The 15,437-nt window shown below is 45.8% G+C and overlaps 2 protein-coding genes across 7 annotated transcripts in view; one reads left to right on the top strand and one right to left on the bottom strand.

The window, feature by feature from the left end:
- The window catches only part of HDGFL3 (HDGF like 3), a 31,642-nt gene extending 25,920 nt beyond the window's left edge, over positions 1–5,722 (top strand). Inside the window, exons 5-6 of the mRNA XM_048481973.1 lie at positions 287–433; positions 3,838–5,722. Coding sequence (XP_048337930.1) covers positions 287–433; positions 3,838–3,843 — 153 coding nt within the window. The 3' untranslated portion in view covers positions 3,844–5,722. The remainder of the gene's footprint in view (positions 1–286; positions 434–3,837) is intronic.
- Positions 5,723–8,385: 2,663 nt separating this feature from the next.
- The window catches only part of TM6SF1 (transmembrane 6 superfamily member 1), a 31,199-nt gene continuing 24,147 nt past the window's right edge, over positions 8,386–15,437 (bottom strand). For 5 of the 6 annotated variants that reach the window (XM_048481968.1, XM_048481967.1, XM_048481970.1 and 2 more), the window contains 4 exons: positions 14,132–14,236; positions 12,223–12,315; positions 11,746–11,865; positions 8,386–8,684 (listed from right to left, as the gene is read on the bottom strand). In XM_048481968.1, coding sequence (XP_048337925.1) covers positions 8,493–8,684; positions 11,746–11,865; positions 12,223–12,315; positions 14,132–14,236 — 510 coding nt within the window. In that variant the 3' untranslated portion in view covers positions 8,386–8,492. The remainder of the gene's footprint in view (positions 8,685–11,745; positions 11,866–12,222; positions 12,316–14,131; positions 14,237–15,437) is intronic. The other variant, XM_048481969.1, reaches the window with a different exon arrangement.

The raw sequence follows: 15,437 nt of genomic DNA, 5'->3' as shown, positions 1-15,437 counted from the left end.
CCAAATAGAAAGAGTTTTAGAAAGACTCCCCAGAAAGTTATCCATCCATCCGTGGGGGTATAATGATGCAAACCCAGTTTTATCTTTAAAAATGAAGACTATGATTCTTGGAGGAGAAAGCATGGAGATGTTTGAATGCATGGAGATTACTGCCAGCCCTGGGACAATGAGGGACAATCATGAAATCAAATGCAGCACAGACCCGCCATCTCAATCTGAATTTTCCTCCCACCCCTTAAAACGCTTGTTTGCTTTTAATTTGCTTTTCCTTGTGTGATGTACTTAGAAATCTTCCAAGCAGTCACGGAAATCTCCCGGTGATGAAGATGACAAGGACTGCAAAGAGGAAGAAAATAAGAGCAGTTCGGATGCCGGGGAGGCAGGCAACGACACGAGAAACACTTCTTCAGACTCGCAGAAAACTAGTGAAGGGGTAAGGCTGGCTTGAATCTGCGGAGGTTGAACCCCTGGGGTGGCATCACCGTTCCTGCACTTTGGCTCCTTCCGCACATGCAGAATAATGCACTTTCAATCCGCTTCCAATGCACTTTGCAGCTGTGCGGAAAAGCAAAATCCATTTGCAATCAATTGTGAAAGTGGATTGAAAGTGCATTATTCTGCATGTGCGGAAGGGGCCTTCATGTGAAAACTCCCATGCTTTGCTCTGGACTCTCTAGCATACGGGGCCAATTCTGGATGTATGCCCTCTGTACATTTTCTTCCTGTGACTAATTAAGTTTGGATTATTTTTAGTGCTGTATTAAAAGTGTGGGGTTTGGAGATCTGGCTAAACTTTCAAACTCTTTCGTATCCCCCCCCCACACACACACACACGCACGCACCCTTTGTTGAAGGAGAACACCATAGATAAAAGTATCTCACCTTATTGTACCCTCACACCACCTTTGTGATAAGATAATAGTGACTGGCCTGTTGTCCCCTGGTGACCTCTGTAGCTGAACGTGAGTTTGAGTTCAGTTCCGTATCCCTGACGCCACACTGGGACTTTAAGACATCTGGGAAAAAATCCTTGGTCATCACTGTCGCTGTGGCTGTTTTGCCGCCTTAAATGGAGCAAACAACAGCTCCTGACAGGTTAGGGAGTGACTGGATATTACCAAAAGCCCCAGGAGAGTTCATCTTGGTCCTTAGCACTGTAAGGCCCCTTCCGCACATGCAGAATAATGCACTTTCAATCCACTTTCACAATTGTTTGCAAGTGGATTTTGCTATTCCGCACAGTAAAATCCAGCTGCAAAGTGCATCGGAAGTGGATTGAAAGTGCATTATTCCGCATGTGCGGAAGGGGCCAGAGAAACAGTTGCTGTTGCTCCCAGATAATGAAGTCTGTGTGTTCCTTCTTTTACTGCTTTTTTTTATATGGATGCAGTTGACAGGCCCATGCTCTGCACCCTAAGTCATTCAGAGTTTTCCCGCTCCCTCACGGGCACTGTGCCTTTAATTTGGTGAATCAGCTAGCATACGCTGGACAGGTCAGGGTGTTCTCTGCCCACAGATGATTTAAAATCTTGCATAAATCCTTCATCATCTCAAATACAAGCCAGATAAAGAGCCAGGCCTTATGAGGCTTGAAAATACAGGACTGGAGATGGTTCCAGTCCTGGGTTCTCTTGAAGCCCCATCCAAAGGACCGGAGGCTGAATCAGCTGGTGGAAGCCGCACGGGGGCATTTTAGCGGACACTTTAAGTCTTCCCATGCCCCTGGGAAGCCTCCTTGGGAATGGCGAGCCAGTGCGTCCACAGTGCATGGCCAGGTACCTGGCACATTGCATGCGGCTATTAGTGTATTTGTTCCTAACTGGGGCTCCTTCCGCACATGCAGAATAATGCACTTTCAATCCACTTTTCAATGCACTTTGCAGCTGGATTTTACTGTGTGGAATAGCAAAATCCACTTGCAAACAATTGTGAAAGTGGATTGAAAGTGCATTATTCTGCATGTGCGGAAGGGGCTTGGGTCCGAGTGCCATAAATCTGGATTAAAGATCGCATAGTCCTTTGCAGAACCATATGCAGACCCCTTTCTCCCCCTCCACACACCTTTCACTCACACACCACATTATTCCTTTCTAGCATTCAAACAGAAGACATAATTGATCGTCAACACTGAACAGTGTTCTAGGCTTCTGTGTTGTGTTTGGAATCTACTGCATTTCAGGTCCTGCTGTATACTCATGTCATGCTGAATACCAGGAAGTGAAAAATATCCCAGAGGAATTAAGCCATGAATTCCACTAACCTTGGCAACAGGCAGAAGATGTCTGCAGCAAGCCCATCTGGCTCTTCGAATTCTTTTGGTTCTGTTTGTGCCACCATCTCATCCAGATGTAACAAGGGCGTGCAGGACAGCGGCCAGATATTTTCTACCCAGGAAAGGTTGCAGATGTCTAAGCTGTCAAAACTGGTAAAAGGCACTCTTTGGCCCCTTCCGCACATGCAGCATAATGCACTTTCAATCCGCTTTCAGTGCACTTTGCAGCTGTGCAGAATATCAAAATCTACTTGCAAACAATTGTGAAAGAGGATTGAAAGTGCATCATTCTACATGTGTGGAAGGGGCCTTGGCCACAGTTGCCAACTGCTTGTCCAGCAGTAGGCCTGGGTCCAAGAGATTACAGATCTCCTCCTTCAAGAGGAGTATGACCCCATCCAGAATGGTGACCCCTGAAATCCCAGGTCCGCTTCTCTGCTCACCAGTAGGACTTCCATCTTGGCAGGATTAATCTTCCATTTATCAGCCTGCACCCACTCCCAAAGTGCACTGGTTCTGCTGCCTCCCTGGCATCCACTAGAAGCGTGATCTTGTATTGGTGTCTGCCCAGCTCAACTCTCCCCCAAGTAGACGCATGCAGATGTAAAATGAGCATGGGGACAAGCTGCCTCTACCTGGGATCGCATATCCCTGTTCATCAGTTAAGCTGTAAAAGAGACCCCACTGGCTGCCTGGCTTCTGAGCATGTGTTATAACAGTGATGGCGAACCTATCGAATGGGTGCCAGAGGTGGCACTCGGAGTCCTCTCTGTGGGCACGCACACACAGAGTTCATCATGTGGGAGGCAGAAAATCACAATCCCCCCCCCCACACACACACACACACACACATCTAGGCTGGCCTGGGCCACTGAGCACGACATGCACGCACCACAGTGACAGGTCTGGTGCCTGTGCTCCGGGTGGCTGCTGCCCAAGGAGGGGGGGGTGCAGAGGAGGCAGAGATGCTCGAGAGGCACAGAGCGGTGTGTGCGGGACTTGCTGGAGGCTACAGCAGGCTGGCCCCTCTTGAGTGGGTGGGGCGGAGGAAGGGGGAGCCAACCGGTTTTTTTTAAAACTAAAACCTCAGCATTCAGGTTAAATTGCTGGGTTGGCACTTTGCGATAAATAAGTGGGGTTTGGGTTGCAATTTGGGCACTCGGTCTCATAAAGGTTCACCATCACTGTGTTATAATGTGGCTCACTTTTGTATATTTCTTCCATCCCAGAAAAGGTGTCTGTGCATAGAAGCTGCCTCCCTGCCTGGATCCTCTTTGCTGAACTGTGGCAGATCATGTGCAGTTTTTGCCAAGTGATATGTTCCATGCTGAGTCATTTTAATGGTCATCCACTTGGACCAGGTTGCCCTAAACTGTGAAGCCACATTGACTTCTGCAGGAATATTAAGCACGCGCTTAAATCTGTTCTCTGGAAATCAATGGGTTTTCACTGTTTAGCAGCCTGGGTCACTCCCAGCTGGTCAATCAATGTCTGGGACCATTTCAGCTGAGTTATGTAACGCTTTTTAAAAGTTGCTTCATATTTTCCTCCTTTCCCCCCCGCAGACTTAACCAACATATTGACTGCTGCTTATTAAGGGAAGACACAAGATGATTACATGTTTGGTTGTCTAATATTCTTGGATTTGATAGAAGTCAGCACATCTGTTCATCAGCAGCATCTGTTCGTTTGCACATTTATCCACATTCCTACCCATCCTGTTTGCCGAAAGCAATTTCCGACTTCGTTGTGATTTTCCCCACCCCCTGTGGGGAGGGGACCTCTTCTATGAACTTCATTTTATTTAATTGCATAAAGATGCCATTTTCCAGCCCAGGAAATGTGACGTGCAGCAAAATTGCCAGCGTGCCCACATTTAGATGCCTTTTCCAACAAGACGGGGTCACGACTTCAAACCTCAGCCGCTGCATCTGACCAAGCGGGGTCTGGCTCACGGGAAGCTTATACCACAATAAATTTGTTAGTCCTTAAGGTGCCGCAAGACTCTTTGTTGTTCTGGCTCCAAATTTTAAATCATTCTTGATATTTGTCTGCCTTTATTCGAAAAGAACAAAAAAAAGCTATAACACACTTGGAAATAAGTACCCTCTCATAAAGAGCCTCAAGAATTCAATCAACTGACAAACCGTGATTTTAAAAATATATCTTTTGGGGTTTTTTTTTTAAATGTGTAAAGGCCAATGGGCCTTCTGACAGCATGGATCCAGCCCCTGAAGCTATTTTCTGTGACCCTTCTAAATAGCAGCCCACAAGTGGTAAAACAAAACAAAATACAACGGCTTGCCCTTTGGTTTCGTTTGTAGGGAAACGAGGGGAACTCAAGTTGTAAGAAATGGAGACACTCCCTCCTCTCTCTTTCGATTTTGTATGCCACGTGTAAATGTAGATATTTGTATGTAATGCTATGCCTGAGATTGAGCTCTGTGAAGCTGTTAATACAAAATAACACCCACTTTATGATGGCGTCCACCCATTCATGAGAGAGTCAAGTTTCATGTGCAGCAGAATTCTTTCTCTCCCGCCCTCTCTCTGTTTGGGGGTTAAATTGCTCCCCTGCTTCCAACTAAGAATACAAAATACGGCCATCTCCTCTTGAAGATCTGATAACATCTACTCAAGTTGCGATCCCTGATCAAAACTCAACAATGTAAGAAAATACGTTTCCTTATTAGAAATACCTAGCTAGCTATACTCTTTAATACTTCTCAAAATCATGATGTAGCGTAAGTTCTCTGACTTAGTTCCTATATGTGGAGTTAGTGAAAGTCTTTTGTGTTTCCTTAGATAAGTACAAGTTTTTACAACACCAACACGATTTGAGCTTGACACGGAATTGGGGGGGGGGGGGTTGAGGATGCCTTCAGGTTTGTTTGTTTTTTTAGCTTATTGTGATACGAAAGCCCTATGGAAAACCAAACCAAAACACCCATTTTTTTAAAAGAAAGGCTTAGTAAAGAAAAAAAAATCCTCTCATAATTTTTGTTCTTTTTCTCCCCTTCTTTCAAAACTAGATCTAGACTAGTAAGTAAGCATTCCAAACTCCATTATTCTGTGTACATTATTGTTGCTATTGTGAGAATAGAGAATTTTATTTATTTTTTAATGCCAGCTTTTATTGTGAAAACATATGGGTTTAGTCTGGTTTTATCAACCCTTGTTATGCTTGTCCTTGGACCATATTTCGCGTACTCAAGGTTTGTAGTTGAAAAGTTTACTGTACAAAAAAAAAACAAAAAAAACCCAAAAAAAGTATTGTTTTTACAGAATAAATTTATTGGAATGTGTATCGGGAGTAAGGTTTGAGGTTGTAAGCAGCTAAGTTAGCGTCGTATTTGGCTTCATACGTGTAACAATGTGAGGTATTCATGTAACTTGAGTATTAAAGCAAAGCATTCTGTTAACACAGAGTTGGCTATAATAGAAAACAAATTTAGGGGAAGATCTCTTTGTTTCCGTCCTGTTGCTCTTCTTGTGCGTGACACTCGGGTAGTAGCTCCGAGAACAATCTTCTGCAGCTCGTGACCACCACTGATTCTGTTGTTACATACATACCAAGTTTGCTTTCTATCCATCATCTTGTCTATTCTGACTGTAGCAGGCCTCCAGGGATCAAACATGGAACTGTCTGCACTGAAAATACATGCTCTGCCATTGAACCTTTCTTGCACCCTGCTTTTCTCTAAGGAGTCTCCCAAGTGGCCTACAATCGCCTTCCCCCGCCCATATACACAACAGGCACCTTGGGAGACAGGTGGGTCTGAGAGAGTTCTCAGAGAACTGTGACTAGCCCAAGATCACCCAAAGGGTTTCATGTGAAGAGGTGGGGAATCAAACCCAGTTCTCCCAATTAGAGTCCACTGCTCTTAACCACTACAACCATGCTGGGATTTGCCATTGCCTGTGTTGTATGGGCTAAAAGAGATCTGAGAAAACTGACTAGCCCAGGGGTCTGCACCCTGCAGCTCTCCAGATGTTATGGACTACAATTCCCATCAGCCCCTGCCAGCAATTGGCCATGCTGGCAGGGGCTGATGGGATTTGTAGTCCATGAACATCTGGAGAGCCGCGGGTTGCAGACCCGAGTTAGCCCAAAGTCACTCGACAGGCTAGTGCAGAATCTAACCCAGTTCTTGAGTCTGTCACTCTTAACCATCACTTACGCTGGTGGGTACCTACCCCAGGAGTGGATGACTGAACTTAGTTTGTTCCATGAGTCTTCATCCTTGGTCAGCCTCTGGACCAGTGGTTCTCAACCTGGGGGTCGGGACCCCTTTGGGGGTCGAACGACCCTTTCACAGGGGTCGCCTAAGACTCTCTGCATCAGTGTTCCCCACCTGTAAAATGGATAAATGTTAGGGTTGGGGGCCACCACAACAGGAGGAACTGTATTAAAGGGTCACGGCATTAGGAAGGTTGAGAACCACTGCTCTGGATGCTTATGGAATTTGGGGGTGGGGGAGTAATGAATACCACCACAAAATGGCTCCCATGGGAGGTGTGGCTAATCACAAATCGCTGGCACGAGGGTAATTATGTAATGTTGGAGGGTCCAGCCCAGCTTCTTCCTATGATAGGGGCGGTTATTTTTGGATGGGTGCTCTCTGCACACCCATAGGTGATGCCTCTTGAGCTCCTTTGAAGCAACTTCTTCTCCAGCAAGGTAGAGGAGAACTAGGATTGACTCTGCTTTGGGGAAGGAAGAAGTGTTTTTGGGAAGAAGAAAAGAAAAAGAAGAGTTTGGATTTATACCCCACCTTTCTCTCCTGTAAGGAGATTCAAGGGGGCTTACAAGCTCCTTTCCCTTCCTCTCCCCTCAACAGACACCTTGTGAGGCAGGTGGGGTTGAGAGAGTTCCAAAGAACTGTGACTAGCCCAAGCAGGAATGCAGGAGTGCGGAAACACATCGGGTTCACCAGATCAGCCTCTGCCACTCAGGTAGAGAAGTGGGGAATCAAACCCAGTTCTCCAGATTAGAACCCGCCTGTTCTTAACCACTGCACTGGCTCTCAAGAAGCAGGTGACCCCCCATGGCACCCAAGGGCCCCAGCACTAGGAATCACCCGTCTACCCTGATGTGCAGCTTGATCCATTTGGTGCAGTATCAAACAATTGGTGCATGAGGAAATACGTTTGGATGAAATGGGGAGATGACATGTCTTAAATAGAAATAGGTGAGAAAAAGATAAACGATAGAAAAGGATGGATTACTGCTGACTTCCTGTCTGCATTAGGTGTTTATTATGGCATTGACCTATCAAAGACAGGTGTTGACTCATTATATACAGTGCTGGATTTAGATGAAGAGAGGCCCTAGGCCAGGAGTCTGCAACTACAATTCCCATTAGCCCCTACAATTGGCCATGGTGGCAGGGGCTGATGGGAATTGTAGTCCATGAACATCTGGAGAGCTGCAGGTTGCAGACCCCTGACCTAGGCTATTCCACTCGTGAGCCCCTTTCCAATCCCCCTTCTCACAACTAGAGGAAGATGGAAGAATTTTAAACTAAATTGAGTAAAGCCAAGGATGACGACGGGTGTTCACAATTTGCCTTTATGGCTCTCTGTGCCACCGGAAACCCCTCCTGGGAACCGTGTCTGGGCGCCTGGCTGTTTGGATGGGGCTGCCTGTTTAGTACTTGGATGGGAGACCACCCAGGGTCACTATGTAAAGGCAGAAAATGGCAGACTACCTCTGTTCCTCTCTTATCCTGAAAACCCTACAGCATCGCTGTGAGTCCATTGTGGCTTGGCACAAGAAATGGTAAAGGAAAACAAGAACGGTGAATTTCCAAGAAAGGCACAGTGGACCATGTCAACCAAATGTAAGTGGTGGGATTTTTGCCAATATTTCCTTTTGCTACCAGGCCATGTTGAAGTAACAATAGGTGTCCTCCTTCAACCTGGTTCAAAAATTGAACGGCCCAGTGTGACCCAGGGAACAGACAGGTTTATTGCATGCCTATTAGGTGTAGAACTGGCCTACACTAACCCAAGGGTAAGGATAAATGCCATGAGCTGAGCTCCTATAATTTCTAACTCAATGTCAGACAGCATATTCACAGTTAACAATGTGAGGAGAAACTCCTGAAAAGTACTACGAAAGGCAGAATAAGCCTTTATTTGCAGCAAAGACACATTAAAAACTTGGTTTGTAACAACAGTCCAGTTATGCAAAAGTAAATGCATAATTTCTGTCTTCTCACTCCGCCTTCTCTTCAGGCTTTGGTTTCAAGAAAAACTCTGGATTTTGGATACATCTATAAGCCAGTAGCTGAGGAAGGAGTCCGTGGGTTACATTGATGATTAGAAACCATACTCTTGCTTCTTCAGGGACTCTGTAGGTGTACGGTGTTCTAGCATGTAGAGAAGCACCTATGTGTGAAAACTGAGCCTGTATAAAGAGAGAAACAACTAGCAATAAACCTTTGAATGCCTGTATTTGACACACACACAGTCCCCCAAGTATCGAAAATTCAGCCGATCAATAAAATTTGTCTTCATTAAATCAAAAACTTGTTTTAATCAACTAAATCAGCACCTTGCCAATCACAGCACTCCGGCACAGAATGGCGCAGTGGACGAAGTATTCTGCAACCTGAGAATCCAAGACTTCAGGAGCTTTTGAAAGTCAAGTTTCTAGTCCTGGAGGCCAAAAAAGTAACCTCGCAAATGGTGCCAGGTGAAAGCCCAGTGGCAGGCTAAGCAAGGATCCCATTGTCCAAGGTAAGGGTTCAGCACTCTGCGCAATTTCCTACCTAATCCCTCTGCTAGCAAAAAGCAGAATAAATCATGTACATTCGTGCGCATACGTGCAAACTGGCTTAATTCCATGAACTGCTAAAGGCTACCAAAATGGGATTTTCTGTCTATATAATCTGGGAGAACCTGGCACAAATAAAGTCAGCTGTAACCAAGGGCTGCCCCTTAGGACATTGGCATGATTATATCATGTACTTGCTGCTTTGAATGCCTTTCAGTTAGGGTTTACAGGTTTCCTATTATCTCTGGAATATTCAGAATTTGGTCAATTTAGATATGTGCTGGTTTTCCTTCTCTAAAAAGACAGTTTTTACTCTGTCACTGTTACAGACGAGTCGGGCCTTTGGGGCAGCCTCCACTGGGACTGTTCTGGAGTATAAATTTACATCAAAAGGTTATGTACAGAGAAGAGATGGCCGAGCCAAGGAATATTTTTAGCCTAAACAAACATGTAAAGATAGAAGCAATAGAGGAGCACTCGGGGATTGAATCTGTCTTTTGTCTCACATCTGTTATCCTCTATTTCAAGCGCTGGATCGTTGGCATTAAATATCTCATGCCCAAACGTATGACCACAAAACTCTGCAGGAGGAGAAAGGGGTCACGGAACGAGTCTTAAAGTCTTGCCATTAAAAGAAAAGATGGGCCAGTTCTGTTCCCCTGGAGTTGCCAAATGTTCGGAAGACATTTGCAGAAAGGTCAGAGAAGGGGCTGGAGGCTTGAGAAAAATATCCCAAGAGTCGTACGTTACAGCAAAAATGGCTCTGCTGTTAAAACAGGCTGCTGTACAGCTTTGGTCTGATCCAGGACAGCCCTTCTAACCTTTTCAAACCTATGTATGTAGGGAGTGCTCCCTGAATAATGCTATATAGAAGAAGAGTTTGCACTTATATCCCCTGTAAGGAGACTCAAGGGGGCTAACAATCTCCTTTCCCTCCCCGCCCCCAACAAATACCCTGTGAGGTGGGTGGGGCTCAGAGAGGGAGCAGCAGTGGCGTACGAGGTTAAGAGCTCATGTATCTAATCTGGAGGAACCGGGTTTGATTCCCAGCTCTGCCGCTTGAGCTGTGCAGGCTTATCTGGAGAATTCAGATTAGCCTGTACACTCCCACACACGCCAGCTGGGTGACCTTGGGCTAGTCACAGCTTCTCAGAGCTCTCTCAGCCCCACCTACCTCACAGGGGGTTTGTTGTGAGGGGGGAAGGGCAAGGAGATTGTAAGCCCCTTTGAGTCTCCTGCAGGAGAGAAAGGGGGGATATAAATCCAAACTCTTCTTCTGAGAGAACAGTTGCTAGCCCAAGGTCACCTAGCTGGCATGTGTTGGAGTGTACAAGCTAATCTGGTTCACCAGATAAGCCTCCACAGCTCAGGGAATCAAACCTGATTCTCCAGATTAGAGTGCACCTGCTCTTAACCAGTACGCCGCCACTGCTGCTCTGATATACTATGATTGCTGAGCCCTGAACTGAGAATACATTCCAAGCACAGACTGAAACTGTGTTTTTGTCAACAAAGAGAAAAGGAACAACTCAACATTTCCTGAACTGCAGAAAGGGGTCCCCAAAAAGAGACTGCTCAGGGGTACCATTAGGGACAGACTTGGGGACCCCAGTTCATGAGCTCACCAGAAACAACATTTAGATTTAACTTCGCATTTGAAGCACCCATTGCGACTTCCATCGGACCATTAATCCAGGGTCTAAAATTATCTAACTGCATGACTTGCGGCCTGTCTAGGGCTTCCTGTCCCACACTATCAGGAGTACAGTTTTCCCTTGCACATCGCGACTTTCCCCACTGCGACTTTGACATATTGCAGGTTGGCATAAATGGGAATTTGGGGGGAGTTTTGCAGAAACCGTACAAATCACGCAGAGACTGGCAAATGACGCAGAACACAGAAATGCATAAATATATATGTATAGTAGTGCATAATACCAACATATTTCTTTAATACCATAAATATACACATTTTCTTTTAAAAAGTTAAAGGAAAAAAATCAGATTTCTTCTCTGACACGAAGAGAGGGTCAAAATTTTTTATGTGGATTTCCAGATCGGGGGCGGGGGGGGGGGGGATGCCACAACATTAACCCCAACGACGTAGAAGGGATAACTATATTTTTTTTTCAATTGAAGGCCGCCATTTTTCTTTCTTCTTCGCAGAAGGCTAACGGGTTAACAAGATATCCGCTTCACCCAACAACCTATTTCAGTCTGCCTAGCAATTTATACAGGTGCAAATAAGAGGTCTTATGGAAGTAGTCAGCTGATCAGCTAGCTACTGTAAGACTAGCGCCTTCCTTCTCCAGTTGTAAAGAGTGCTGATTGGCTGTTTCTTGTGTCATTCATGAAGCTGTTTCTTTCCATCACCCCAGTTTTTTAAGTTTAAAAAAACACACTAAATGGTAAGACTAAGGCCCCTCCTGCACATGCAGAATAATGCACTTTCAATCCACTTTGCAGCTGTGCGGAATGGCAAAATCCACTTGCAAACAGTTGTAAAAGTGGGCTGGAAATGAATTATTCTGCGAGTGTGGAAGGGGCCTAAGGCACTTTCAATCCACTTTCACAATTGTTGCAAGTGGATTTTGCTATTCCGCACAGCTGAAAAAAGGGCATTGAAAGTGCATTATTCTGCATGTGCGGAAGGGGCCTTAGATATCAACGTGGGAAGTATTCTTGGTAATACCTGGGCAAGTCCTCCGGCGTGTATAAGGCTTAAATCGGGCATCCAGGAGCATCCCGGTACAAGCAAGCCATAAAGCGTCATTACATAATATGGCACGGAGTAGAACAGGTACACCAGCATCTGCATAACAGAGGAAAAGTTAACAGGCCTGCCCCTTCAGAACCAGATGTACATGAGACACATCAGGGAAGATACTGTTTGGGGGCCTTTTCCCCCTTCCCCATTCATGGACAAAGAACAGTGGGGAGAGGTTCTTCACTTGAAAATGGGATGTGGGTGAGAGAAACTGAGCCCGCTCTCACCTTTGTGCGCAGTGGTTAAGAGTGGTGGACTGGAGAACTAGGTTCGATTCCCCACTCCTCCTGCTGGGTGACCTTGGGACGGTCACAATGAATTTCAGCTTGCCTGTCTGTGCCCTCTCCCTCTCCAGTATTCTCCAGAGTCCCCGTTTATCGATTCTCACTGCAGAATATTTACCTGAAGTTTCGGATATGCAGCGGGATCTTTCAGGTAAGGCTCGTGAAATTGGTTGTAGAGCTGGCACGGTTCAGCTGGGCAGTCCAAGGCTACCTAAAGAGAACCACGTGGCATTTAGAAGACCTCGGATGTCCAATGTCTGTACAGCACAAGGCACATTGTTGGAATTGCCCAGTAAAGAAACTTGTCCAAAGGTGGCTCAAGACCTTCGGCTATCCCAAGATTGCTGCTCCTTCGTTGCCTTCTTCAGACACCAGGTAGCTGCAGAAGCCAGCCCTTAACTCAGTGGTTCTCAACCTTCCTAATGCCGCGACCCTTTAATACAGTTCCTCATGTTGTGGTGACCCCCAACCCTAACATTTATCCATTTTACAGATGGAGAGCACTGATGCAGAGAGTCTTAGGCAGTGGTTCTCAACCTTCCTAATGCCGCGACCCTTTAATACAGTTCCTCATGTTGTGGTGACCCCCAACCCTAACATTTATCCATTTTACAGATGGAGAGCACTGATGCAGAGAGTCTTAGGCAGTGGTTCTCAACCTTCCTAATGCCGCGACCCTTTAATACAGTTCCTCATGTTGTGGTGACCCCCAACTCTAACATTTATCCATTTTACAAATGGAGAGCACTGATGCAGAGAGTCTTAGGCAGTGGTTCTCAACCTTCCTAATGCCGCGACCCTTTAATACAGTTCCTCATGTTGCGGTGACCCCCAACCCTAACATTTATCCATTTTACAGATGGAGAACACTGATGCAGAGAGTCTTAGGCAGTGGTTCTCAACCTTCCTAATGCCGCGACCCTTTAATACAGTTCCTTATGTTGTGGTGACCCCCAACCCTAACATTTATCCATTTTACAGATGGAGAACACTGATGCAGAGAGTCGTAGGCGACCCCTGAGAAAGGGTCGTTTGACCCCCAAAGGCAGTGATGGCGAACCTTTTCGAGACTGAGTGCCCAAATTGCAACCCAAAACCCGCTTATTTATCGCAAAGTGCCAACACGGCAATTTAACCTGAATACTGAGGTTTTAATTTAGAAAAAACGGTTGGCTCCGAGGCGTGCGTTATTTGGGAGTAAGCTTGGTGGTAGTAGTCGGTGGCTTTGCTTTGAAGCAACTATGCAACTCTTCCAACGGGTGAATCACAACCCTAGGAGGGTTTGCTTAGAAGGAAGCCCCATTGCCAGCAACCGAGCTTACTCCCAGGTAAAGGATCGCACTTTATTTCTTTGCATGAAAATCAGTGGGGTTTAACAGCACTTAACAGGGTTACCTACACTGCTTCTCCAAAATTAGGTCTTAGGTTTAATGCTAATAATCGAGCCCAGAGGCCCAGGCCAGCCTAGATGTGTGTGTGGGGGGACTCTGTTTGCACGTGCCCACAGAGAGAGCTCTGAGTGCCACCTCTGGCACTCGTGCCATAGGTTCGCCACCACTGCCCAAAGGGGTCCCAACCCCCAGGTTGAGAACCACTGCCTTAACTTGATTCAGCTCCATGAAACAGCCTTATGTTGAGTTACGGGTCACTTGGGTATTGAACCAGCTTGAGACCGCCTCTCCAAATTCAAGCGTCAACCAATCATGTTAGGAAGATTCTAAAACTAGTCGGATCAAGTAAGCAATAAGGCCCTGCTCAACAGAGAAGACCAAAGACAGTTACTTCTATGGAGGAATGTTAGATGGCGCTTACTTTCCCTAGAGCAAACCACAATGATCTGGGGGAAGCTTAACTAGTATGAAATTCTTTGTTAGCATCCCTAAGTCAAGAGGGGCCGCCGCTGTCAGGAAATGTGGCCCGTCCTTCTTGGACTGAAGATGACGCTCGTTTCACTTTATGAAGTCCAGACCCCCCAACCAAAGCTCGCCAGAAAAACAAAACAGGAGGCTTACTTACGATCTACTCACCATGCCCCTAAACAGGCAAAATCCAGTTGCAAAGACAAAGTATGCAGCCAAGAAGAGATCTAGAGGTCTTCTAAGCAGTTCTTTCTGCTGCACTTTTTTAATTGCCTGCAACATAACGTCGTATTTCAGAGAAACCACCAACAAGAACAATTTCTGTGCTAAGGCAAACCACAATCAAAACACACTTTGCAGGAGATGCGGCAGCAGTTATAGCTGGACCAGACAATCAGTTCTGTGCACTGAAATATGTTTGGTGTAAAACCAGATACTGAAATGGAAAGAAAGATATAACCTTTGTAAGCAAATAATGGAGAAATAATATCTTTACTGGATAGAGTTCTCTCCTTTAAGAAGAACCCAGCCTCTTTTTGTGGTTCATCCCATACCTAAAGAGAGGTTACAGTAAGTTCCTTTGCTATTTGATGTGTAGTAGGAAAGCTATCCAGCCAGAGGCGTAGCTGGGCCAGAGTGCGCCCGGTGCACACTCTGGCTTTTTCGCGCCCCCTCTCCCCTTTACTTTAGAAACCAAGCAGGCTGGAGAAGAGGCCTGTTCCCTTCCAGGCTTCAAAGGCCCTGGTTGGAACTACATTTCCCAGGAGACCCTGAGAAATGTAGTTCCCATCAGGGCCTTTGAAGCCTTTTCCCAGCCTGCTCGATTTGTAACGTAAGTGTGAGGGGGGACGCCGGGGGGGGGAGGGCCCCAAGGGGCTGCGGGGGGGAGGGGGAGGGGTCTGGGGGGAATTTTCCGCCCCCCACGTGACCCAAAACCGTGCGCCCGGTGCACGGCGCGCCCCCGCTCCCCCTGGTAGCTTTGCCACTGTATCCAGCCCAGAGTATTCTCTGTTGTGGCATTCATGGAATTTCCTGCTTATGGAGGTCCCACCTACCAAGCTCATTTTGAGTATTTTAGAGAGAGCAAGATCATACAATTCAAAAGAACTGTTTTATTCTATTAGAGAACAGCCATTTGGCTGTAATGGAGAATGCTGTGTAATCCTTGTTGTTCAGAATTCTTTTCCACAATTTATTTTATTTATTTATTTTATTTATTTTTCAAATTTATATCCCGCCCTATCCCAGAAGGGCTCAGGGCGGGTCACAACAGATTAATAACAATTAACAATAACAATAACAAAGGATCATTAAAAAATTAAAACAACCATTCTGTACACACCCAATAATAACTGTACAGTACTACTTGTTAAAGAAAACAGATGGTAAAAACTTACTCCCTTCCAGATCATCCTGACTTACATGCTTAGATTGCTGTTTTATTATTTTAAGATTAGTGATTGCTGGTTGTATT

This window comes from Sphaerodactylus townsendi, linkage group LG17, assembly GCF_021028975.2.
Source record: "Sphaerodactylus townsendi isolate TG3544 linkage group LG17, MPM_Stown_v2.3, whole genome shotgun sequence".
NCBI lineage: Eukaryota > Metazoa > Chordata > Lepidosauria > Squamata > Sphaerodactylidae > Sphaerodactylus > Sphaerodactylus townsendi.
The sequence above is the reverse complement of the archived record's forward strand: the minus strand, read 5'-3'. Positions and strand labels throughout refer to the sequence as shown.